This window comes from Phycodurus eques, chromosome 2 (assembly GCF_024500275.1).
Source record: "Phycodurus eques isolate BA_2022a chromosome 2, UOR_Pequ_1.1, whole genome shotgun sequence".
In the NCBI taxonomy this organism is placed as follows: domain Eukaryota; kingdom Metazoa; phylum Chordata; class Actinopteri; order Syngnathiformes; family Syngnathidae; genus Phycodurus; species Phycodurus eques.
In genome coordinates this window covers 31,052,070-31,075,972 of record NC_084526.1, presented here as the reverse complement: position 1 = coordinate 31,075,972, position 23,903 = coordinate 31,052,070, and the positions used below count along the sequence as shown (strand labels likewise).

The window sequence follows — 23,903 nt, the reverse complement described above, 5'->3', positions numbered from 1 at the left end:
TTTATTATTAAATATGACATTTATTCACTGTATATGGTGCTACAGTAAAATAACAATACAAAACCAATATTTTTTTATTCACTATTTACAATTGAACTTAACTATTTTAAGCTTTTTTTTAAAAAAATTCCCCCTACAAAACTAATTTAAAGTGAAACAACAGAATCTCTGTTAAACATTTCCATCCATTTTCTGAGCCGCTACTCCTCACTAGGGTCGCGGGCGTGCTGGAGCCTATCCCAGCTATCTTCGGGCAGCAGGCGGGGTACACCCTGAACTGGTTGCCAGCCAATCGCAGGGCACATACAAACAAACAACCATTCGCACTCACACCTACGGGCAATTTAGAGTTGTCAATTAACCTACCATGCATGTTTTTGGGATGTGGGAGGGAACCGGAGTGCAAGGAGAAAACCCACACAGGCACGGGGAGAACATGCAAACTCCACACAGGCGGGGCCGGGGATTGAACCCCAGACCTCAGAACTGTGAGGCAGACGCTCTGACCAGTCTTCCACCGTGCCTGTTAAACACACAACATGACAAAATATAAATTAAAATGTGTAAAGCCAAAATTAAAATAAATATGCATTCAGAAAACTTGCATTGAGAAAAATCTAGTGCGTCAGCCTTGGGGAATTGATGCGGTTTCTGCCGGAAATGATCTGCCCTGTCTTGGAGAGGATTCTCTCAGAAGGGACTGGCATTGTTACAATGCATAGCATCAGCAGGAACAATTGCAGTAAACACACTGGCACCTTCATTAATATCAGGTTCAAATGCTTGCCTTTATTCTTCCCATTGCACGGATGTGTGCCTTTTTTTTTTTATTACAAACTATACACTGCCTTTGCATTGTCAATAAAGTTTAAATGTGTCCAGATTTTTACTCCTTCTCCTGCTGTCACTAACTACCTGTATTCCTTAGCAGCATGTTTGTGTTGTCTCTGTTTGTGGCCCCTTGCTCTGTTTCTCTCATCTTGAATCTTCCTCGCTTGTTTGTGTTCTTTGTGCTGTGAGCTGATCTTCTGCAGAAGATAAATACACGGGTTATGACACAAAAATAAGTAGAGCAACACATCACAACACAGATGGACATTAAGTGCTGTGTTTATAGCCATTATTTGTGTTAAATACGCTCATGGTTTAAAAGTATTTTATTAGAATTTATTTATTTGTTCAGTATTTAGTACAGAAGGAAAACATAACCTTGATCCGGTTCGTTACAATGATTAATGGCATGCCTGAGTATTGTGTGAAAGCTATTTTTTTCATTTGACTGATGAGTGAACAAAAGAGAGTGGAGTATGAAATCTGCATCTCCATACAGATCCTCAGCAGAAGGAATCATCAACTCCTCTAAAACATTCTGGGAGACTGTTGCGGTGATCTTGGATTTAAGAAAGCAGAGTTTACCAACACCTGCACGGGACATTGCACCCCAAACCATGACTAATTGTGGATATTTCACACTGGACCTCAAGCAACTTGGGCTCAGTTTTTCACCAGTCTTCCTCCAAATCCTTGAACCTTGATTCTCTAATGAAAGGCACACTTTACTTTCATCGGTAAAGAGAACCTTGGACCACTGGCCAACAGTCCAGTCCTTCTTCTCCTTGGCCCAGTTGAGACGTTTCCTACGTTGGCTCACGCTCAGAAGTGTCTTGACCCGAGGAACCTGAGGAACCCGACAGTTGTAGCACATCTCCCGGATGTAGTGGTATTTGAAGCTGTGACTCCTGCCTCATTCCACTCTTTCTGGGTCTCTGCTAGATTCTTGAAACTTCTCTGTTTGATAATCCGCTGAAGCCCACGGTCGTCTCTTTTGCTGGTGCATCTTCTCCTGCCTCATTTTGTCCTTCCACTAGACTTTCCATTGATATGCTTGGACAGAGCACTCTGTAAACAGCCACCCTCCTTAGCTATGAATGTTTGTGGCTTACCCATCCTATGGAGGCTATCAGTGCAATAAAGGGTATGGTTTCTACTTACGCAAAACCAAAGTAAAAGCAGCAAAAACACGAATAAGCAGTAACTGAAGGTTGCTGCAATTAGAAGGCCTATGAAAGCATACGATAGGAGGCAACTAAATTTGATTTTGTCCTTGGCCTCCAAGTCTTGTAACTGGCTGAGCAGTATGCAAATGAATGGCGTTGGTGGTATTGTTGCAGTGATAGATCCATACCACTTCCTGGTAGGCAAAGTGTCTGACTCAAGCCTTGTTAGGTAAACCTCTATGTCCTTCTCAGGTGTGTTTAAGTAGGAAAGGATCATTCAGTGATGCTAGGCAGACAAGACAATTTTCTGGTAAGTAGATCAGCTACTGTTGAAGTCTTGTTGTCTGATTATCAGAAAAATATTTTCACATAGTACTATTTATCATGTATCTCATGTCAGTTAAATTTTCAAAAATAATAGTGAGATGGAAAATCTTATAACAAAAGAAAATGTATGTACAACGTATATGTCTATTTATTGACCTGTACTCCATCACAATGAGAGCTGTGTATACTATTTTCGTTATTGCAATTACATGAGAGAATCAACTTTCAGTATGATGCAGTACAACGCTACAAAATATAGGACTGCCAAATACAACCACAATAATAAACAACAAATTAATACCTCTCTGAGAATGTCAATCAATTGAAGTATCCTTTAAGTGCAGAATATTTCATCAAGCTTTTGTCTTGAGCATTATATTGTGCTCGGGGTCAGTGACATATCCAGTTAGAATTAGTAAATTGTCAAAATTCATGGACATGAATAGTTGAGGAAGTATTATTCCACTAATAGATATTTTAAATGTTGAGGAAGAGAGGTGGCGGCACGGTGGCCGACTGGTTAGAGCGTCAGCCTCTCAGTTCTGAGGACCCGGGTTCAATCCCTGGCCCCACCTGTGTGGAGTTTGCATGTTCTCCCCGTTCCTGCATGGGTTTTCTCCGGGCACTCCGGTTTCCTCCCACATCCCAAAAACATGCATTAATTGGAGACTCTAAATTGCCTGTAGGTGTGAATGTGACTGCAGGTGGTTATTTGTTTGTATGTGCCCTGCGATTGCCTGGCAACCAGTTCAGGGTGTACCCCGATGACAGCTGGGATAGGCTCCAGCACGCCCGCAACCCTAGTGAGGAGAAGTGGCTCAGAAAATGGATGGATCGATAAAGATTTTCATCATTTTTCATCCGACGTTCAAGGCTAAATTAGGTACATGTGAATCATCCCACAAGGAGGCAGTACAAGCCATAATAAATATCTGCCCTGTAGTCAGATTGCAGTGTCCATGCATGGAAATTTAACCGAGTTTTAAAAAATTTTTTTAAAAAAGATAATTTTCGCCATGAATCAAATTATACCACAAGTTCTGTAGACCACTACCCACTTCATAGCTGTGCTAATGCAGTGTAATTAATTAAATGAGCACCTGCTCCTTTGACATGGGCACATTGTATCAGGTCAAAACATCAAATATTTAGTAGAGTTATATTTAGTAGATTCATGGTGTTTTGTGTAAGTAAAATACCTATTTTATCTGAAGGGCAAGTTGAAAATTCCCTCCATCCAGCTACCCATTTTCTACAGTAAATGGGTAAAACATGCATTAATGGGAGACTCTAAATTGCCCGTAGATGTGACTGTGAGTGCGACTGCTTGTTTGTTTGTATGTGCCCTGTGATTGCCTGGCAACCAGTTCAGGGTGTACCCCGCCTCCTGCTCGATGACAGCTGGGATAGGCTCCAGCACGCCCGCGACTCTAGTGAGGAGAAGCGGCTCAGAAAATGGATGGATGGATGGATGGATGGAGGAAGAGAGGTGTGTATGGATGGTGCTTAGTCCCCTATGACTGCAGGCAAATCAGATCATTTGCATGTCCAATGGTCTGATCCTTCCTAACTCCAACCTGTAGTCAAATACCAGCTCCCACAAGAATCAGCATCCATACATTAAAACAGATGACTAAACACAAATCGACTCACTCCCTTTATGTAACCACAAGCTCATTCGTACTCACTGATTAAGAGTATTTTAATAATTTTTACAAGATATGTAAATAAGACTCATCTAATGTTTATTTTGATTAAATGAAACAATCGGAACTACTGAGACAGTGAGTGTTAATTTGAAACGAGACATAACTTCATAAAACGACTGAACAAAACCATCTTTGTGAATTGATCATAAGCAATTGGATTTATACACTGTTGGCATCCAACAGTGAGCTGTGAGGCTTTGTGAATTTCAAGTTCAAACATAAGCTAAAAGCCACTTTGCATACGGAGCGAGGATGGAAATTATGCCAGTTTTGCATTGACCACAAGTGCCTCTAAGAATATTTTATTATGTGAAAAGGGTGATGAATGAGTCATAATTGGTTTAGAGACAAGTGCTCAGAATATTGGCACGTTTGCTTGTTTGTAGGCGCTACAGCCGAAGACAAAATGCCTGCGATGTGGGGACAAACTGCAATGGTCAGAGGAGCCCCAGTGAGTCCAGCTTTTGATCGATCTATCTATCTATCTATCTATCTATCTATCTATCTATCTATCTATCTATCTATCTATCTATCTATCTATCTATCTATCTATCTATCTATCTATCTATCTGTCTATCTGTCTGTCTAGTCTAGTCTAGTCTAGTCTAGTCTGTTTTTAATTTGACAAAGATAAATGAACTGGAATTATTTTTTTTGTCTCAAAGTTGAGAGGTTCTGGGTTTGAATCTCATGATGAGGAAGAGTAATATATAAAACTAATGGACGGCTAATACCAATTAAGGAAGTCACTAAACGCCATGGCGAAACGGTGGTTAACGCATCCGCCTCATAGTTCTGAGGTCCCGGGTTCAAATCCGGCCTTCCTGTGTGGAGTTTGCATGTTCTTCCCGTGCCTACGTGGGTTTTCTCCGGGTGCACCGTTTTCCTCCCACATTCCAAAAACATGCATGGTAGGTAAAAGACTCTAAATTGTCCGTCGGTGTGAATGTGAATGTGAATGGACGTTTGTTTCTATGTGCCCTGTGATTGACTGGCGACCAGTTCAGGGTGTACACCGCCTCATGTCCGAAGTCAGCTCGGATAGGCGCCAGCACAAACAGAGGATAAGCGGTTCAGAGACTGCATGGGTGGCTTAAAATCCATGCCAAAGTTTCTGTGCCTTTTATGAATGTACCGTATGTTAAATACTAACAACTTGGAAGTAATATCATCAAAAAGGGCTAAATCATCTAAAATAACTTGTCCTTATATCTGTATTTCCATCACACAGTTTAAACTATCATTGTAGAGCATCTATTTATCATACCATGTGATTAATGGGGTCCACTCAGCATCTGTTGCTGATCCCAATATATATATATATATATATATATATATATTGAACCCTAAATATGTTTTCTGTTTTTCCCTGGCACTATGGAGTTTTAAACCTGGGGATGTCATTGATCTCTGTGAACTGTGGGCTTGTGAAGCCCTTTGAGATTTTGCTGTAAAAATAAACTTGACTTGACACTTTGCTGCTCAACTCATTGGCCATCACATGGAATCTTCATACCTCTGAAATTATACGGCATTTGTTTAGAGTTTAACTGTTAACATATGTCGTTATATTACTTAGGTTTTAACAATCGATTTTTTTAATGACGGATGGATGTTGAAACATTGGCTTTTCATATCCAGTGTCCTCCAGAGCTGTTCATGCTGCTCTACAGAGGATGAGACATTGCAGAATATAAGTAGAGACCAGAAGAATAGCAGAATGAAGAATCACTGGCCAGCTGGAAGAGTGGGGGACATTGACTTCATTGGGGCCTCCAAAACAAAAGGAAAGGTGGAGAACATAATACAAGATCACACAGTCAGGGGACTAGAAGGATGCCTTATACTCTTTTACTTTTATTCCAGTTTATGAGGGTGCAGAGCAATACTGAACCAGCGCACATCTTCCAGATGCTGACAGAGGAGTGGGGACTAGCTCCTCCACACCTGGTAGTTGCACTAGTGGGAGGAGATGAGCTGGCTCAAATGAAACCTTGGCTCAGGGACACAGTCAGAAAAGGTCTTGTGAAAGCTGCACAAAGCACAGGTATGAGACACAGCCAAACAATCGTTGAGGAGGCACCAGACTGATACATACTGTAATAAATGAGTGACTTCATCACAGTTACTCTGAAAATAATTGATTTGCATTCCACACTCACGTCTACAATAGAGAGAACACATGCACATCTGATGAGATCCAATACTGACAATATTGTTGCAAACAAATGAGGACAAACAATACAACATATATTACATGCGTATGTACTGTACGTGTGAGACTGTGTACAGTGGAGCCTCAATAGAATGGACTGAGGGGCTCGTCCGATATAGCCGAAGCACATTGAAGCACTTTTTTCGGGAGGCCATATGCACCCATATTACTGTACAGTACAATTTATTTATTTATTTATTTTTTTGGTGGCCTAAAACACCCAGTAAGTACAAAGTTATTATAAATATATATATTTTTTTTTTATCCAAACTTACCATGCCAGTGTGCTTGCTCATCGTGACATTATTGACGTACAATACTCATCATGAGCCGTGAGGAATTAGTTTGCTTCCCAGGTCCAAATCCATTGCCAAAGGCGAACGGCTTTATACAGAAAATAAAAAACAGTTACTGTATTACAAATAGCATGTTCCAGACTCCAAAAACGTTTTGTATTCCTCAGAGCCATGCCGCTCTCTCTCGCTCTATGCACAATCGGCAATAGATAGACCACCACGTCAGTGCCCCACATTCAACATGGCCACCACGCAGGCCTGGGAGGCACGTCTTTTGGAATTGGATCTAGTCAAATTGTATATCTGTGACCCCAAAGCACATCAGTCGCATATATGTGTGTATCTATGTATGCATGCGTGTGTGTGTGTGTGTTAACTTAGGCATTCATACAGTATGCAACATCCTTGCTATGCTCCAGGGGCATGGATTTTGACTAATGGCCTTCGATTCGGCATCACCAAGCACCTAGGTCAAGCTGTACGAGATCACTCCTTGGCTAGCACTTCTGCAAAAGTTCGTGTCGTGGCCATTGGCATCGCACCCTGGAACATGATCCACAACCGAGAGGCACTACTCAGCGCCAAGGTATCTAAGTGTACACAAACAACATATAGCTGGAAAAAAAAGGAACAGGACATACATACTAACATGATGCTTTTATGTAATGTGTATTTATCTTTAAGTTGGGTGTGCCAGCAGTATACAAGCCACAGGACTTGCCGCATGGTTCAGTTTATTCCCTAGATAGCCACCACCCCTACTTTGTACTAGTGGAGGATGATCCAAACAGACCTGGAGCCACTAGTGAAATGAGAGTAAAGCTGCTCAAGCACATCTCTCTTCAGCGCACAGGCTATGGAGGTAAAGACATGGAAGGCAAAACATATACAAACAAATACACATTAACAATGTCTTCTTTGTACTGGTAAAAGAGTAAACCAATTGGTTATTCATTATTAAGTGAAATGTCTAATTTTCTCGTGTATTCATAATTGCTCTTTAAGCAAGAAAAAATATATTTTATCCTTATACTTGATTATTCCGATAGAATTGTCAGTAGAATACTCGATTACTTATTGCAGCACTAGTGGATGCAAATTCTTATTTGTGACATGTCTATTTAATGTCATTTCAGAAATAAAGTGAGGAAAAAATAAGTCATAGCATAGCATTTCTATAGAATAACTGAAAACCTACTATCAATCGGTTTTGAAAGGGCAATAAACTATGCGGTGTAGAAAATGGATGGATGAATGTATTAAAATTTTATTTGTTGGTAAAATGACTCGAAACTCCAGGTGTAGAACTTGCGACTTGACTCGGGACTTGTCTGTCTCGACTTGCGACTTGACTCAGGACTTGAGGGCAAATACTTGAGACTTGTGACTTGCAAAGCAATGACTTGGTCCCGTCTTGTGTAAAAGCCCTGTAAACGTTGCCTCATAACAACATTAAATCTTAAAATACTGTACATATGGAGTCTGAAGGTGTTCATCATTTGTTGTGTGAATCCTGAATGTTTTAAAGGTGCAGGAAGTTTTGAGATCCCTGTTCTATGTCTATTGGTCCATGGCGAACCTCGGATCCTAAAGGTTGGTCTCATTGGACTAAGAGGGCCTTGTTTTTGGCTTTAAAAAAAATTATTTGTGATCACTTAATTGTGCCAAATCTGGCTCTTAATAGTGGCTGAGTATCTGAGAATTAGCCTCTGACTCAGATTTTGGTTGTGCCACCTCATGAAGTTGCAGGCCACAGCAGACTGAGAAACATATTACTGTATTTCTTTTCATTCTTTTGATGTAATCTCTTGGGCCAGAAAATGCCACCAAGGTATATGCATATACAACCCCAATTCCAATGAAGTTGGGACGTTGTGTTAAACATAAATAAAAACAGAATACAATGATTTGACAATCATGTTCAACCTATATTTAATTGAATACACTACAAAGACAAAATACTTAATATTCAAACTGATAAACTTGATTGTTTTTAGCAAATAATCATTAACTTAGAATTTTATGGCTGCAACACGTTCCAAAAAAGCTGGGACAGTGTGATGTTTAACACTGTGTCACATCATCTTTTCTTTTAACAACATTCAATAAACGTTTGGGAACTGAGGACACGAATTGTTGAAGCTTTCTTTCCCACTCTTGTTTGATGTACAGCTTCAGCTGTTGAACAGTCTGGGGTCTCCGTTGTCGTAGTTTACGCTTCATAATGTGCCACACATTTTCAATAGGAGAAAGGTCTAGACTGCAGGCAGGCCAGTCTAGTACCTGCACTCTTTTACTACAAAGCCATGCTTTTGTAACACGTGCTGAATGTGGTTTGGCATTGTTTTGCTGAAATAAGCAGGGGCGTCCATGAAAAAGACGTTGCTTGGATGGCAGCATATGTTTCTCCAAAACCTGTATGTACCTTTCAGCATTAATGGTGCCTTCACAGATGTGTAAGTTACCCATGCCATTGGCACTAACACAGCCCCATACCATCACATATGCTGGCTTTAGAACTTTGCCTCCATAACAGTCCGGATGGTTCTTTTCCTCTTTGGCCCGGAAGACATGACGTCCACAATTTCCAAAAACAATTTGAAATGTGGACTCGTCGTACCACAGAACACTTTTCCACTTTGCATCAGTCCATCTTAGATGAGCTCGGGCCCAGAGAAGCCGGCGGCGTTTCTGGGTGTTGTTGATAAATGGCTTTTGCTTTGCATAGTAGAGTTTCAAGTTGCACTTACGGATGTAGCGCCGAACTGTATTTACTGACATTGGTTTTCTGGAGCCGGCACGGTGGACGACTGGTTAGCACATCTGCCTCACAGTTCTGTGTACCGGGGTTCGAATCACTACGCCGCCTGTGTGGAGTTTCCATGTTCTCCCCGTGCCTGGGTGAGTTTTCTCCGGGCACTCCGGTTTCCTCCCACATCCCAAAAACATTTGTGGTAGGTTGATTTAAAACTCTAAATTGCCTGTAGGTGTCAATGTGAGTGTGAATGGTGAATTTTATGTGCCCTCCGATTGGCTGGCGACCGGTTCAGGGTGTACCCCGCCTCCTGCCTGAAGATAGCTTGGATAGGCCCCAGCATCCCGCGACCCTAGTGAGGATGAGCGGTAAAGTAAATGGATGGATGGAAGCCCATGTTCACAAAGAGGTGAACCTCGCCCCATCTTTGCTTGTGAATGACTGAGCAATTCAGGGAAGCTCTTTTTAGACAAATCATGGCACCCACCTGTTCCCAATTAGCCTGTTCACCTGTGGGATGTTCCAAGCAGGTGTTTGATGAGCATTCCTCAACTTTCTCAGTCTTTTTTGCCACCTGTCCCAGCTTTTTTGGAACATGTTGCAGCCATAAAATTCTAAGTTAATGATTATTTGCTAAAAACAATAAAGTTTATCAGTTTGAACATTAAATATCTTTGTAGTGTATTCAATTAAATATAGGTTGAAAATGATTTGCAAATCATTGTATTCTGTTTTTATTTATGTTTAACACAACGTCCCAACTTCATTGGAATTGGGGTTGTACATACAGCCATAAATTAGGAGGTTAAATAATTCGACTCAGGCCATAAATTCTGTCTGAAATCACATTTGCTCTTTGGGGGGCTAACCAAGACTCTGTGAGCTACACGTGTATCAATAATTTGTCCTTATCTGCAGCGGATGTGCAAAGCCATTGGCAATTCGACACCATGGCTTATTCTAGCAGGCTCAGGAGGAGTAGCTGACATCCTCGTCACACTAATGAACAGGGGCTGCTGGGATACAGACAGTGTTTATGAGCTGCTGCTGGACACCTTTCCGAACGCCTACCACAGCACGGCCCTAAGAAACTGGGTCAAGCTGGTGAGGGTGATGTGTTGATCATGGAAGCAGGCTTTCAGTTATGTATGTCAAGAGGCATGAACTTTCCCTGCAAAATAGGACAGACGGGAAAGAGAGCAGCTAAAATGGGATTTCCTTCATTCAAATTTGTACGTAATGGCCCAATTATGAATAATGAGGAAAATATTATAAATAATTATTTTGTTGGAAAGGGTCATGAAACAACATTTATCACTGGAAATTATCTCCTGAGATATTAAAAAATAATGTATTTAATATGTGTGTATCGTATACCAATCAGATCCAGAAAATACTGGATCATGGGCATCTCCTCACTGTCCATGACCCTGAACAAGAGAGCTCTGAGCTGGACACAGTCATCCTCAAAGCTCTCGTCAAAGGTAAAGCAGATTAATAGCCATTCACAGGTTATATGACAGCATTGATATTTTGTGTGTGTGTGGGTGTGTCAGCTTGTAAGAGTCAAAGTCAGGAAGCCCAAGACTTTCTTGATGAGTTGAAGTTGGCTGTGGCGTGGAACCGAGTGGACATTGCCAAGAGTGACATCTTCAGTGGAGATGTTCAGTGGAAGGTGAGAAAGTTACTGTGCATAACACTACCCAATTTGACTTTGCAAAACGAAGGCCTTAATTGTCCTTAAAATTTACATGTAATCCTTAAATCCAGAGTATTTGACATATGTGTAAATAGTGTTGCATTTTAGTATAACAGAGTGAATGAGAGGTATTGAATTTGGTCAAAGTACGTCGTAAAAAGTGTTATGTTTTGCTTCCTTAAACCTGCTAAGTTTATGGTTTCTCAATATTTGTCATCAATGTTATGTAGGAGTTACAAATTCATGATAAAATTTTGGATCACTTCACCTCCAACATGGTCCATGCAGGCATGCGACCTTGAAGAAGTGATGATGGATGCACTTATCAATGACAAACCAGATTTTGTACGCCTGTTTGTCGACAACGGTGTTAACCTGAGCGAGTTCCTCACCTACGGACGTCTACAAGAGCTTTACTGGTCCGTATCGGAGAAGAGTCTCCTGCATAACCTACTTCTCAAAAAATATGAGGAGAAGCAGCGTCTGCTTGGTACTGCAAGGACACCTGGGCGTCCTGGGCAGCACACATCTGAGCAGGGGGAACGGAAGCCTCGTTTCACTCTTTATGAGGTTGCCAAAGTGCTCAAAGACTTTCTTCATGACTCCTGCAAAGGCTTTTACCAAAAGAGTCCTACAGTGAGTGATACACTTTATTTTAAAGATAAGCACTGCAAAAATGCTACAATGCACAAAAAGATAAAATAATTTTGTATACAATGCAGACGCAAAGAACATGATTATGCTCTTCCATATCTTTGCAAGAATCATTGACCACTATGAAAATCAAAATAATCATGCAATGATTTTTATTCAGCTAATTTTTCTTCATGCATGCGTGATAATACACCCACCAGTCACAGCAGAAGGCTCATTTATCTCTCCTGCATCTCCACTAAAAATTACAACCATCAAAACCAGGAAATATTAAAACTTATATAGTAATACAAATATCCGGCGGCACGGTAGATGACTGGTTCGCACAACCGCCTCACAGTTCCATGGACCCGGGTTCAAATCCGGCCTCGCTGTGTGAAGTTTGCATGTCCTCCCCGTGCCTAGGTGGGTTTTCTCCGGGGACTCCGGTTTCCTCCCACATCACAAAAACATGGACGGTAAGTTGATTGAAGACTCTAAATTGCCCGTAGGTGGGAATGTGAGTGGTTGTTTGTTTGTCTGTGCCCTGCGATGGGCTGGCGACCAGTTCAGGGTGGAACCTGCCTCTCGCTCGAAAATAGCTGGGATAGGCTCCAGCACGCCTGCGACACTAGTGAGGATAAGCGGTACGGAAGATGAATAATAAAAATGTTTGAATAATCCAACACAGTACATGTCAAAGGTAAAATATTTCTCATGAAATTGCGTGCCTATGTTGTAGTTTGTGAGTTTATAATACAGGTGTATTAATGTGGCTTGTGGTTAAATACTAGTATTGAAAATAAAATGTGATTCTATACCTTGTCATGCTAGTAGCATGCACTACAACTGGGTTGTCTTTGCACTCCAGGAAAAGCCAGCAAAGGGTCGACTGTTCCACAGCCAGAAGAACCTGGCTGAATTGGAAGAACGTTGCCAACATCCTTGGAGGGATCTTTTCCTCTGGGCCGTCCTTCAGAACCGACAGCAGATGGCTAACTACTTTTGGGCCATGGTTTGTCTGGTCATTTAATTTCCATCACAATATGGTGTGGTTCATTTTGCATTTATACATGTGCCTGGCAATGAACAACAACAAGAAAACAGCTAATCGAATTGAGATAATCTTATCTGCATAGAGGAAGTGTTCTGGCATGTGTAGTGTGCGTGATGTGGGCCAGCAGTGTGCAGGTGCACACAAGTCCCACCATAAAATAAATGGGACAGCTGAAGCAACTTCATCTTTATTACGGACTGGGATGAACGTAAAAGCTTTTATACCTCCAGCAACAATGCTCAAATAAAGGTCATGCTTCAGAGTTATTGTTCTCAATGAGAAACGTTGCCTGACCTGGGAGTTAAGATTTATGAATACGGTAGTTTAAATGACACCAGTAGAACTACTTCATTTTCTGATTCTTTTAAAGGAAGATTTGATTTTGTTACTTCCCTTCCGTGGACTGAGCGAACCAATTACTGCAATCCCTTAAGTGGTCACCCCTGTGTGCTCCTTCCCTGCGTTTATTTCAAACATGATCAGACGTTATGGTAATTTCATTCAAAGTGTCAGCGTTCCGCCATCACTAATGGTCATATCATTGACATACTGGCACAATTCTGACTGTTTGAAGTGTTTCTCGTGTTGCAACCTTCAATGCGTAATGTGAGCCAACGTCTCAGAATTTTTTAATATACATACATATAATATGATACACTGTACAATTTATTGTACACGCAGTAAAAAATAAAAAAAAAAATCCCTTTGGGAACAACTAAATATTCTTAGTGTGCTCAAGTAAAATATGACCCAACAGAGAAATGACAGTGCCATTCCTATTATAGGTAAGAGATCAAGTTGTGCCGGAATGACATTACATTTCCTTTTTCATGCAACTATTACAATGAAATGTGAAAATGGGCTCTGGGTCAGCGTCCTCCTCCAGGTTTCGTGTGAATCAGCCCTGTGTAGCATATTCATGATCCAGCTATCACACCCGAACAATAAGACGCATGTAAAAACAGAACCTCTATTCGGGAGTTCAAAGAAATTTCCAATAATGTCCAAACAAGCAACAGAATGGGTTCATATAAAAAAAATTTGCGATGTTAGAGTTTATTTTGGCTCACTTGTTCCCACAATTATTATCCTCTCTAACTGATGCAGGGTTGACAAAGAACACATGTGAATCAATTTTATTTTGTAACACCTTTAAATACTCAAACCCAGGCTGTGGCCTTTTTATGTAGAGTTTTCATGTTCCCATTGTGTTATGTACTGTATGTTCAATGAAATACACTAAATTGACAGTAAATGAGTGTGAATGTTTATTTTGGGTTTTGTTGCTTTTCCAATTGCAAAAGTACCATGGGGCACCAGTAAATAGTAAGTGATTCATAACGTACCACTTTCAGCCAGCCTTTTAGGGTACCAACCACCATTGTACGGTTTCTTTAGGATGGGTTCTATAATAAATATATAAGTACATGTGTACTCTCAGGCATTTTTTTTTTTTTGTTCAGTTTTCTAAGATTCAAAAATGTTATTCATATTTATTGAATTTGTTCAGGGCCCTGAGGCAGTAGCGGCAGCATTGGCAGGGTGTAAGATTCTGAAAGAGATGGCAAGACTCGAGTCTGAGGCTGTGTCAGCCCGTAGCATGAAGGAGGCCAAATATGAACAGTTTGCCCTTGGTGAGTACTTCCTCTGCTATCAAGTTGACTATGGGATCAGAATAAGAATGTTGAACAATGCAAAAGACACTGATGTATTTTTACTTTTCTGACCTCAGAAAATTGACATTATTCATGTACTCCCTGTGTTATAACAGATGTGTTTGGAGAGTGTTACTCCAACAGTGAAGACAGGGCGTATGCATTGTTAGTAAGGAGAACACAGTGTTGGAGCAAATCTACGGTCCTCAACCTGGCAACTGAGGCTGATGCCAAGTCCTTCTTTGCTCACGATGGAGTTCAGGTAATAAAACAATTTCGCTTCAGTTGGATTTTTTTTTCTTCTTCTTCTCTGTGTAATTATTTTTTCCCTAGAAATCAAAATTGATTAGATTGTTCCCTAGAAATCAAAATTGATTTGATTGTACTTGGTACTTTACTTCTTTTTTTAACTGTTGTCTGCAATGTTTTATTCAAATAACATCCAAAATGTCATTTAAGTATGAAATAATAGTTATTGTCATATGTAAAATTCAGCGAGCAGTGCAGAAATCTAGTGGTTAGCATGCCTGCCTCATAGGTTTGGGGTTCAAATACCAGCTTCAGCTTTACTGTATGGTAGTGTCATGTTCCTCCTGTATTCCAAAAATGTCCTCATTAGGTTAATTGAAGAATTTTCAGTTATTGTATATTGTCCATGGGTGTGAATGTGAGAGTAAATGGTTGGTTGTCTATATGAGACGTGCTATTGGCTGGCTATCAGGGTGTACCTCTTATCCAAAGTCAACTGGGATAGGCTCCAGCTCACCCGCGATCCTAATGAGGACCAGTGGTGTAGAAAAGGGGTAGCTGGATGGAGGGAACTTTCAACTTGCCCTTCAGATAAAATAGGTATTTTACTTACACAAAACACCATTAATCTACTAAATATAAATCTACTAAATATTTGATGTTTTGACCTGATGCAAGGTGCCCATGTCAAAGGAGCAGGTGCTCATTTCAGTAATTACACCGCATTAGCACAGCTATGAAGTGGGTAGTGGTCTACAGAACTTGTGGTATAATTTGATTCATGGCGAAAATTATCTTTTTTTTTTTAAACTAGGTTAAATTTCCATGCATGGACACTGCAATCTGACTACGGGGGCAGATATTTATTATGGCTTGTACTGCCCCCTTGTGGGATGATTCACATGTACCTAATTTAGCCTTGAACGTCGGATGAAAAATTATGAAAACCTTTATCCATCCATCCATTTTCTGAGCCGCTTCTCCTCACTAGGGTCGCGGGCGCGCTGGAGCCTATCCCAGCTGTCATCGGGGTACACCCTGAACTGGTTGCCAGCCAATCGCAGGGCACATACAAACAAATAACCATCCGCAGTCACATTCACACCTACGGGCAATTTAGAGTCTCCAATTCATGCATGTTTTTGGGATGTGGGAGGAAACCAGAGTGCCCGGAGAAAACACACACAGGCACAGGGAGAACATGCAAACTCCACACAGGCGGGGCCGGGGATTGAACCCCGGTCCTTAGAACTGTGAGGCTGACGCTCTAACCAGTCGGCCACCGTGCCGCCTGAAAAGCTTTATTTATTATTTATTTATTTTTCAGGCTCTCTTGACAAAGATCTGGTGGGGAGCAATGACGACAGACACCGCCATCTCCAAGCTTGTTGTGTCTTTCTTCTGTCCACCTCTCATTTGGACTAACCTTATGAAGTTCTGGTGAGATTATTTGTATTTAATAAAATTTTGTGTTCTGCCATAAGTGTTTTATGTGTCCTATTACTGTGAATGTTCTTTAGTGATGAGGAGATGGATAATCAGAACAGTGAGGAACCGTTTGTGGAGCTGGACAGTTTGGACACGGAGAAGGTTTTACTGTTAAGAGATGAAGATGGCCCACTGTAAGTTTGTAATGATGCTGTTTCTCATAACATAAAATAAGATGTTCTTGTGCACATTTTTTTTATATAATAATACACAATTCAGGATGAAGTCAGATATTGTTTAAAACTTTAAAAGAAATAACACTTTTAGCAAAATAAGATTTAATTAATAATTGAATATTGGAAACAACATCCAATATGGTTCCGTGCAATTAAAATAAATAAATAAATACAGTACATTGTTGAATTAATACCTTTCTAACACTGTAGATCAAAACTGAGCGGTATTATCTTTGTAAAGGCAAAATCTTTGATACAGCACTTGGATTTGATCACATTGTATAGTATAGCAACGTTGTGTCAAATGTATAGTACATGGAGGTAAAACTATTTAGAAAAAACATTTACTTATATAGCATTTCAAGCATTCTGTGCTTTATACCCTATACCAGTGTTCCGAACCTTTTTTGCACCGCGGAGCGGTTTAGAGTAGGCATATTTTCTCACAGAAAGGCGGTCAAGGCGTCGCATACATATATATCATTCATAACTGAATCGGTTTATGAAATAATTGGTTCTTTGAGCTTGTCGCCATTAGCGAGTTGGCTGGGAGCGGAAACGGAACTGCTGCAGCGTTCTGTGCAGTCTTGACGGGTCAATAGCGACGCACAGCTGTTGCGGTGGAGGAGATCAGGTTAATTTTCAAAATAAAATACATTTGACACGTGAAACGCAATACAACGAAAATGATATAAATTGGTCATTCTTTCTATACGGCCCGGTAACAAATGCCTCACGGACCGGTACCAGTCCGCGGAGCGGGGTTTGGGGACCTATACAACGTAATTCTTTTTGCATTATAGAAAAGGAAACCTATCCCAGCTAGAGCCTATCATAGCTGATTTTGGGCAAGAGGGAGGGTAAACCTTAGGCCCCGTCCACACGGACACACATTTCATTGTATCTGCAAAAGTTTTGTTTCTGCATTCCATCCACACGGAGCTGGTATTTTGGAAGCCCGAACCCAATCATTTTTAAAACCAGGTCCCACAGTAAATACATAAATACATTTCAAAAAGCTGCCCTCACATTTCCTTGTGTACAACGCATACGCATCTTTCCTGAAATGACAACACGGCTGTGCCAGTTATCACGTGACTGTGCGTGAAGACTGCAAACATTAACAACCACAGATATGAATAGGTAGGTAAGGGGTGTGCCGACGGAGAAGCTAAGATAGGGAGGTCATAGTTGTCAGCGCATGTGTGCGGATGGCTAGAATACCAAAAGACCAAGCATGCCCGTACCTTGTGCTGCAGACGTTGTGTACAAGTTGTACAACGGCATTCAATTACAACAAGGGAACTAGGAGTAACCTTTCATAAAATTAAAATGAGAAAATTATGTGGGGTTTTTTTGGTTTTTTTTTACAAATGTTATGTATTAATAGCACACACTTTCCCGTTGACAAAAAAAAAAGTCAACCTCATGAAAATCAGTTGATAAATTAGCAAGTTACCGTTGACTTCCACGACATGGCCGCCATGTAGTCACGTCAGTTAGCCGGGCTGCTCCAGCACGCGGGCATATCCGGTGTTCATATCTATGTTAAAAACAACAATGGTGAATTCCACATGTTGCATTGGTGCTGCAGAAATTCCTGAGCATGACATGGCTTTTCCAAGCAGAATCTCCACAAAAATCCAGTACACACAAATGTCTCCTCATTTCTTCGATTTGCATTCACCACCATTGCTTTGAGTTTGTTTACATAGCACAGCTTCTTATTCTCTGTTTTTGGTGACTTCCTGTGGCAGCATTGCAGCACCTTACAGGTCTGTAAGGTCTAATACTGTACATGATTTGGGAATGGAGGAGGATATATAAGGAGGAGGACCCATTAAAAAAAAAAATTAAAAAAAATCCATGCAATCCCCACACATGAATGTCCAAGTTTCGAAATCATAACGTGACTGCAAGACAGATGTCGTTAGTTAGTTAGAGCTCTCAATGCCACGAGGCACATTAGGCCACAATTGCGGTTTCTGTAATCTGTAGTGTTTTACGGGAGCAAGTGATTGGCCTACTGCCCAACCCCAGCACCTAGTATTCCTAGGTGGTCTCCCATCCAAATTCTAACCAGGACCAACGCTGCTCAGTTTCCCAGACCGGACGAGATCTGACCGCATGTGGGGATGGAGCCCGTTGAGATGTGGTTGCTACATGTTTCACTGTGCCGCTCCTCTGGTCATACAGTATGATGACCAAAAATGCATTTAGGGGAATGACTTGGTGTTTGCTTCATAAAATCTAAGCTGTCCTCTCATTTTTGTTTTGCTTTAAGGGACTCTTTACCTGGTGCCCCAGGAGATCAGAGCTGTGCATCAGTGTGGTGGCGTTTCTTAATTCGTCGCTGGCGTCGCTTCTGGAGTGCTCCTGTCACTGTGTTCCTTGGTAACGTCATCATGTATTTTGCCTTTCTCCTCCTTTTCACCTACGTGCTCCTGCTGGACTTTCTTCCACCACCCCCCATTGGTCCTGGAGCCCCAGAGATAATGCTCTACTTCTGGGTTTTCACTTTGGTGCTGGAAGAACTTCGACAGGTGACTCTCACAGCAGTAGATGCCACTTCTCGTTAAGTACAACTTCACGCATAAATGTACTTTTAGATTGTTAATAGTGCTTGTAGCATACTGTATATAATTGAAATTACATGGTTTGACACATACCACTTGCTAATTTTGCCTTATTTGCCTTTCTCTATTATTGTTTGACACTAACTGAATCTTTGCTATATGATATGATGTTCTAAAACAGTCTTATTCTCATTCCAATGTAATTATGGGCTGACCAAAACATGAATCAGTTTGACACCAACTAGTTTAAGCATCTTGTATAAGATGTCCTCAATGAGTCTACATTGACAAAGTGAAATAATGCCGAATATTTTGAAGACAATTAGGTGAAAATTATTGTGACAAGGTGCAAGTATAATGATTTTGATCAAAGACAATACTGTCAACTCCAGAACATACTTATGTCTGCGTTTTTGTTTTACTATTGTAATGTTAGCTTTGTTCAAAAAAAAAAAAAAAAGTGTACTGTGTTGCAGAGCTTCTTTTCAGATGAAGAGATGAACATCTTAAAGAAGTTCAAGCTTTATGTGGAGGACAACTGGAACAAGTGTGACATGGTTGCTATTTCACTATTTGTCATTGGGGTTTCATGCCGGTAAATAACAGAACATATACATTTTGTGATTTAAAAATAAATAAATGACTAATTGTGTGTTTCGAGTAAAAAGATAAAGAACAGCACATTATGTTTGTTTGGATGGCAGGATGGTTGATGACACCTACGAGGCAGGAAGGAGTGTTCTGGCAATAGACTTCATGGTATTCACACTGCGATTGATCCACATCTTTGCCATTCATAAGCAGTTGGGGCCGAAGATCATCATTGTGGAGAGAATGGTGACCAAAAGCAATCATATGCAAACATCTAACCTCGTGATGTTCTTGTATTTTTAATTCATTGATTCACACTTTGAGAGAACAGTTTGGGGCAGGCCCTTTTCTATGCACAAAGGCAGACTTTGGTGTGAAGAAACTTAGCTGGCAAACACAAATGTTCTTAGCACATCTGCTCCACAATTCTGAGTTTCTGGGTTCAAAGCTGGGCTCTGGCCTTCCTGTGTTGAGTTTGCATGTTCAACCAGTGCTCGTGTGGATTTTCTACAGTTACTCTGGCATTCCTCCCACATTACCAAAAAATAAAAATAAAAATAAAAAATGTTAGGGTAATTGAAGACTAAAATGCCCGTAGGTGTGAATGTGATTTTGGTATGGTTGTTTGTCAATGCATGCCCTGCGATTCACTGGCGACCAGTCCAAGGCACTTCTCGCCTCTCCCCCAATGTCAGCCTGGATAGGATACTGGTTACCCTAATGAAAAGCTGGAGCCTATCCCTTCTGACTTCAGGCGGAAGGCGGACTGCACCAGGCAGTCGCAGCGCACATATTGAGACAGACAACCATTCAATCTCACATACACACAGGAGTGGGAACTGAACCCAAGCTTCCTGCATCAAATTCAGGCAAATGTACTGTAGCGCTACACCATCAGTGACCATTTCTGAGTGTGACATATTCAAGTGTTTCATCACTGAAACCACAAAATGATTTATTAAATGTTTATTTTTTTACTTCAGCATTGAATCTTATTCAATTCCTCTTACTTAATGTTGTGAATGATAGAAAAAGTATAAGGGAAAGACTTACCTACAGTGGTTTTCTTTACAGATGAAGGATGTCTTTTTCTTCCTCTTCTTCCTGAGTGTGTGGCTCATTGCATACGGGGTGGCTACCCAGGCTCTTCTGCACCCTAATGACCACCGGATCGACTGGGTGTTTCGCAGAGCCTTGTATCGTCCCTACCTGCACATTTTTGGCCAGATTCCTTTAGAGGAAATAGATGGTAAATGACTGCAGGATGTCATGATGATGAGAAGTAATGAAACATTTTAGCTTTAAACTGTCATATCACATATTTTGTGTTTTTCATTTAAGCAGTTGGAGTTGGCCTGGATTCAATAAGCTACAATTAAGTCAATTTGTTTCTTTCATGATACAGCTGCTCGGATGACTGAAATGAACTGCACCAATGAATCAGAGGAAATTATCAAGGGCCTACGGCTACCATGTCCTAATGTCTATGCCAACTGGCTCGTGATTCTCCTTCTGGTCATCTTCCTTCTTGTGACCAATGTTCTTCTGCTCAACCTACTTATTGCCATGTTTAGGTCAGAACTTCAAAAACATTGTGGACATTTTTTGCTGAATGTTTGTAAGCAGGTGGCTTCAAGAACAACTCTAGGAAGCAGACGCCCTTGTTTTGTTGTTACTTCTAATATAAACTGTTTCTGTTTTATGGTGTGTAGCTACACATTCCAGGTTGTACAGGGCAACACTGACATTTTCTGGAAGTTCCAAAGGTACAACCTGATTGTTGAGTATCACAGCCGCCCAGCCCTGGCTCCACCTTTCATTATCATCAGCCACCTCTCTCAGCTCCTCCTTAGTCTGGTCAAGCAGCCTGAGTCCAAGCAGGAGCATCTTGGTACGATCGTTTCCAAAATCATTAGTCAAATTTTAATTTCATTTGAAACTCAAACTGAGGCTGACCTTTCTTGTGTGTTATACTAGAGCGAGAGCTACCAGCTGGGCTTGACCAGAGGCTGATAACATGGGAGACTGTACAGAAAGAAAACTACCTGGCCAAACTTGCGCGCCAACAATGGGAGAGCAGCGAGGAGCGACTCAGGAGTACATCATCAAAGTAGTTGTTCTTTTCCTGTTACTGACCAAGTAAACTGACCAAGTAACTATAATTGCATGACATCTATAGCTAGGTATGTTTCTACTATATCCGATTGGAATGGTCAACCCTATGTTGATTTTCACCACAGGGTTGAATAGGGGATGGTGATAGTTGCACCAACCACGAGAAGACCCAATGTAACCTGTCAAAACACAGTTGGCTTTAAATGGCACAGTTTCTATTGCTCCCATTTTATTTCCTTTGTTGGAGAAGTGTTGCTTCTCAGCTTCTAATGGACTGTAGTGTGTCTATTGCCACACTACCACTACCGTAAGTACCATATACACTATAGTACTTAAACTGTATAGGTATATTTGTATAGATCACTACCAGAGGTTTATGCAAAGGTGCCCCAAAGTAACAGAGTTTGTTTTTACCAAAACCATGGTTTTTGTTTCTGTAATGGTTAATACATTTGTAGAAGTCTTTAAGTCTTTTAGGTTGCGGGTTCAAATCCGGCCTCGTTTGCGTGGGTTTTCTCCAGGTACTCCGGTTTCCTCCCACATCCCAAAAACATGCGTGGTAGGTTGATTGAGGACTCTAAATTGTCCGTAGGTGTGAATGTGAGCGTGAATGGTTGTTTATATGTGTCGTACGATTGGCTGGCGACCAGTTCAGGGTGTGCCCAGAGTCAGCTGGGATAGGCTCCAGCACCCCCGCAATTCTAGTGAGGATAAGCGGTACGGAAAATGAATAAAACTTCTTGATGGACTGTCAAACTACTGAATGCTAATATAAAATGAGACAAAAGGAAAATGTTGCTTGGTTGTTGAGTAAAGTACAGATGAAATCTGCCGTCCCTCAATCCATTTCTTTCAAGTGGGGAAACTGCACATAATTGCAATAACTTGACAACTAACTTTTATCAACATAAATTCAAATTTCAAGAAATGCCCAATAATTATTATTACAAATGATCCTAGCAAATACTTATTCCTCTGGCTGATTGGTGTACTGCTGGCAGTCTGTTGGGGTAGTGGCAAATTTACTGATGTGACCCCAGAGAACTCTTGAAACGTCAAAACAACCAAAACTGTCAAGACCACAGGGAAGGAAAAAAAAGAGGCAAAATGGGAGAAAGACAGGTCAAGTTGTTGCTACCTTTGCATTAGGTGTCGCAACAGCAAGTTACTCACATGATTTGTTTGGCAGTGACAATACAGTCATGACATGAAGAAAATGTTCCATTTTATATTTTGAATTGTGTGGCATGTTATAAATTAAAGGCAATGTTAAAAACTATTGCTATTCAACTTTTTTTGTAAGCGTATGTAAATCGTTGATGGAGGGGGGCATCATATGAAATCTCACCTAGGGCACCACATCGACGTGGGTCGGCCCTGTGTGTGTGTGTACCGTACTCTACATACATATTAATTATTTGGGTTTGTTTATTTGCTGTCTAGGGTTGAAAATATGCTCAGGATTATCGGTGGGGTTAAGGACCAAGACAAACGACTGGCATCCATGGAGGCTCAAGTATGCCCAAACAACTCAGTAGCTTCCGTTTGACATACATATTTACAGTATTCTTATCTCATATAAAAATCTATTTTGTATGTAACCTGTCAGAGAGTGGTACCTACCTACATCATTTGGATTTGTGTCTAGGTTAGATACTGTGGTGAGGTGTTGTCCTGGATGGCAGAATGCTTTGCTCTGAGCACACTAAAATGTGGGAAAGAGGCTCCAACTGCACCAAGTAAGTCAAGTGGCAATCAAAATTATTCTGGAAAACCGATTATACCACTACACATACTCAATGTAGCATTTTATGTGAATTAATGGGCCACGAAATGGCGTTGTCTTTGGCAGGCTGCAAGGGGAGCAATGACGCCCATCAAAGTCAACTGAAGAAAGAAACCAAATGAGCAAAAGGTTACAATGACAAATCAAGAAAATAAAGCAATAGCCTAATAGTAAGTAGTGATGTTAAGAAATTATGACCATGTTTTTCTATATTCTTTAAGATGATGTAGTACAAGTATACTATAAGTGACAAATTGATACTGACTTTGTTTGAAATTACTCATTTGTGTAGTAAAGTGTTAAATCATAATATTGTCACCTGAGATGCCTGCCTGTCGTAGAGGAAGGTAAACTCAGGTCATGATAAAACAAATGCGTCCGAAAGGGTCTGCCAAGTGCATTCGATGTTAATTCATAAATTCATTCATATTCTTCACTATATAGATAGATGGATAGATAGAGATATATAAACTGAGAATATTTGTAGTACCATTTTTGCTTTTGTTCATCCATAAGTCCATGGTACACTTCATGTCCACTGATAGCAATCACGGTGTGTGTGTGTAAAACTACCCCATA

General features: G+C 40.8%; 1 protein-coding gene across 1 annotated transcript; it reads left to right on the top strand.

The window, feature by feature from the left end:
• The first annotated feature begins 2,280 nt into the window (after positions 1 to 2,280).
• On the top strand, positions 2,281 to 23,458 carry trpm5 (transient receptor potential cation channel, subfamily M, member 5). The gene is made up of 26 exons (XM_061700368.1): positions 2,281 to 2,307; positions 4,420 to 4,484; positions 5,675 to 5,825; positions 5,900 to 6,080; positions 6,964 to 7,130; positions 7,229 to 7,406; positions 8,073 to 8,137; positions 10,218 to 10,403; positions 10,684 to 10,783; positions 10,856 to 10,974; positions 11,287 to 11,634; positions 12,503 to 12,646; positions 14,199 to 14,322; positions 14,460 to 14,605; positions 15,920 to 16,032; positions 16,113 to 16,214; positions 18,541 to 18,799; positions 19,309 to 19,427; positions 19,537 to 19,669; positions 20,498 to 20,672; positions 20,829 to 20,997; positions 21,136 to 21,314; positions 21,401 to 21,533; positions 22,982 to 23,054; positions 23,187 to 23,277; positions 23,391 to 23,458. The coding sequence occupies exons 1-26, from the start codon at positions 2,281 to 2,283 to the stop codon at positions 23,444 to 23,446; spliced, it is 3,603 nt and encodes a 1,200-aa protein (XP_061556352.1). The 3' UTR covers positions 23,447 to 23,458.
• The last annotated feature ends 445 nt before the right edge of the window (positions 23,459 to 23,903 follow it).

Coding starts and splice junctions, on each gene's coding strand:
- trpm5 (XM_061700368.1), top strand. CDS start 2,281: ATGCTAGGCAGACAAGACAATTTTCTG. Junction 16,033..16,112: donor ACTAACCTTATGAAGTTCTG/GTGAGATTATTT, acceptor AATGTTCTTTAG/TGATGAGGAGATGGATAATC. Junction 20,673..20,828: donor TCCTTTAGAGGAAATAGATG/GTAAATGACTGC, acceptor TTCATGATACAG/CTGCTCGGATGACTGAAATG.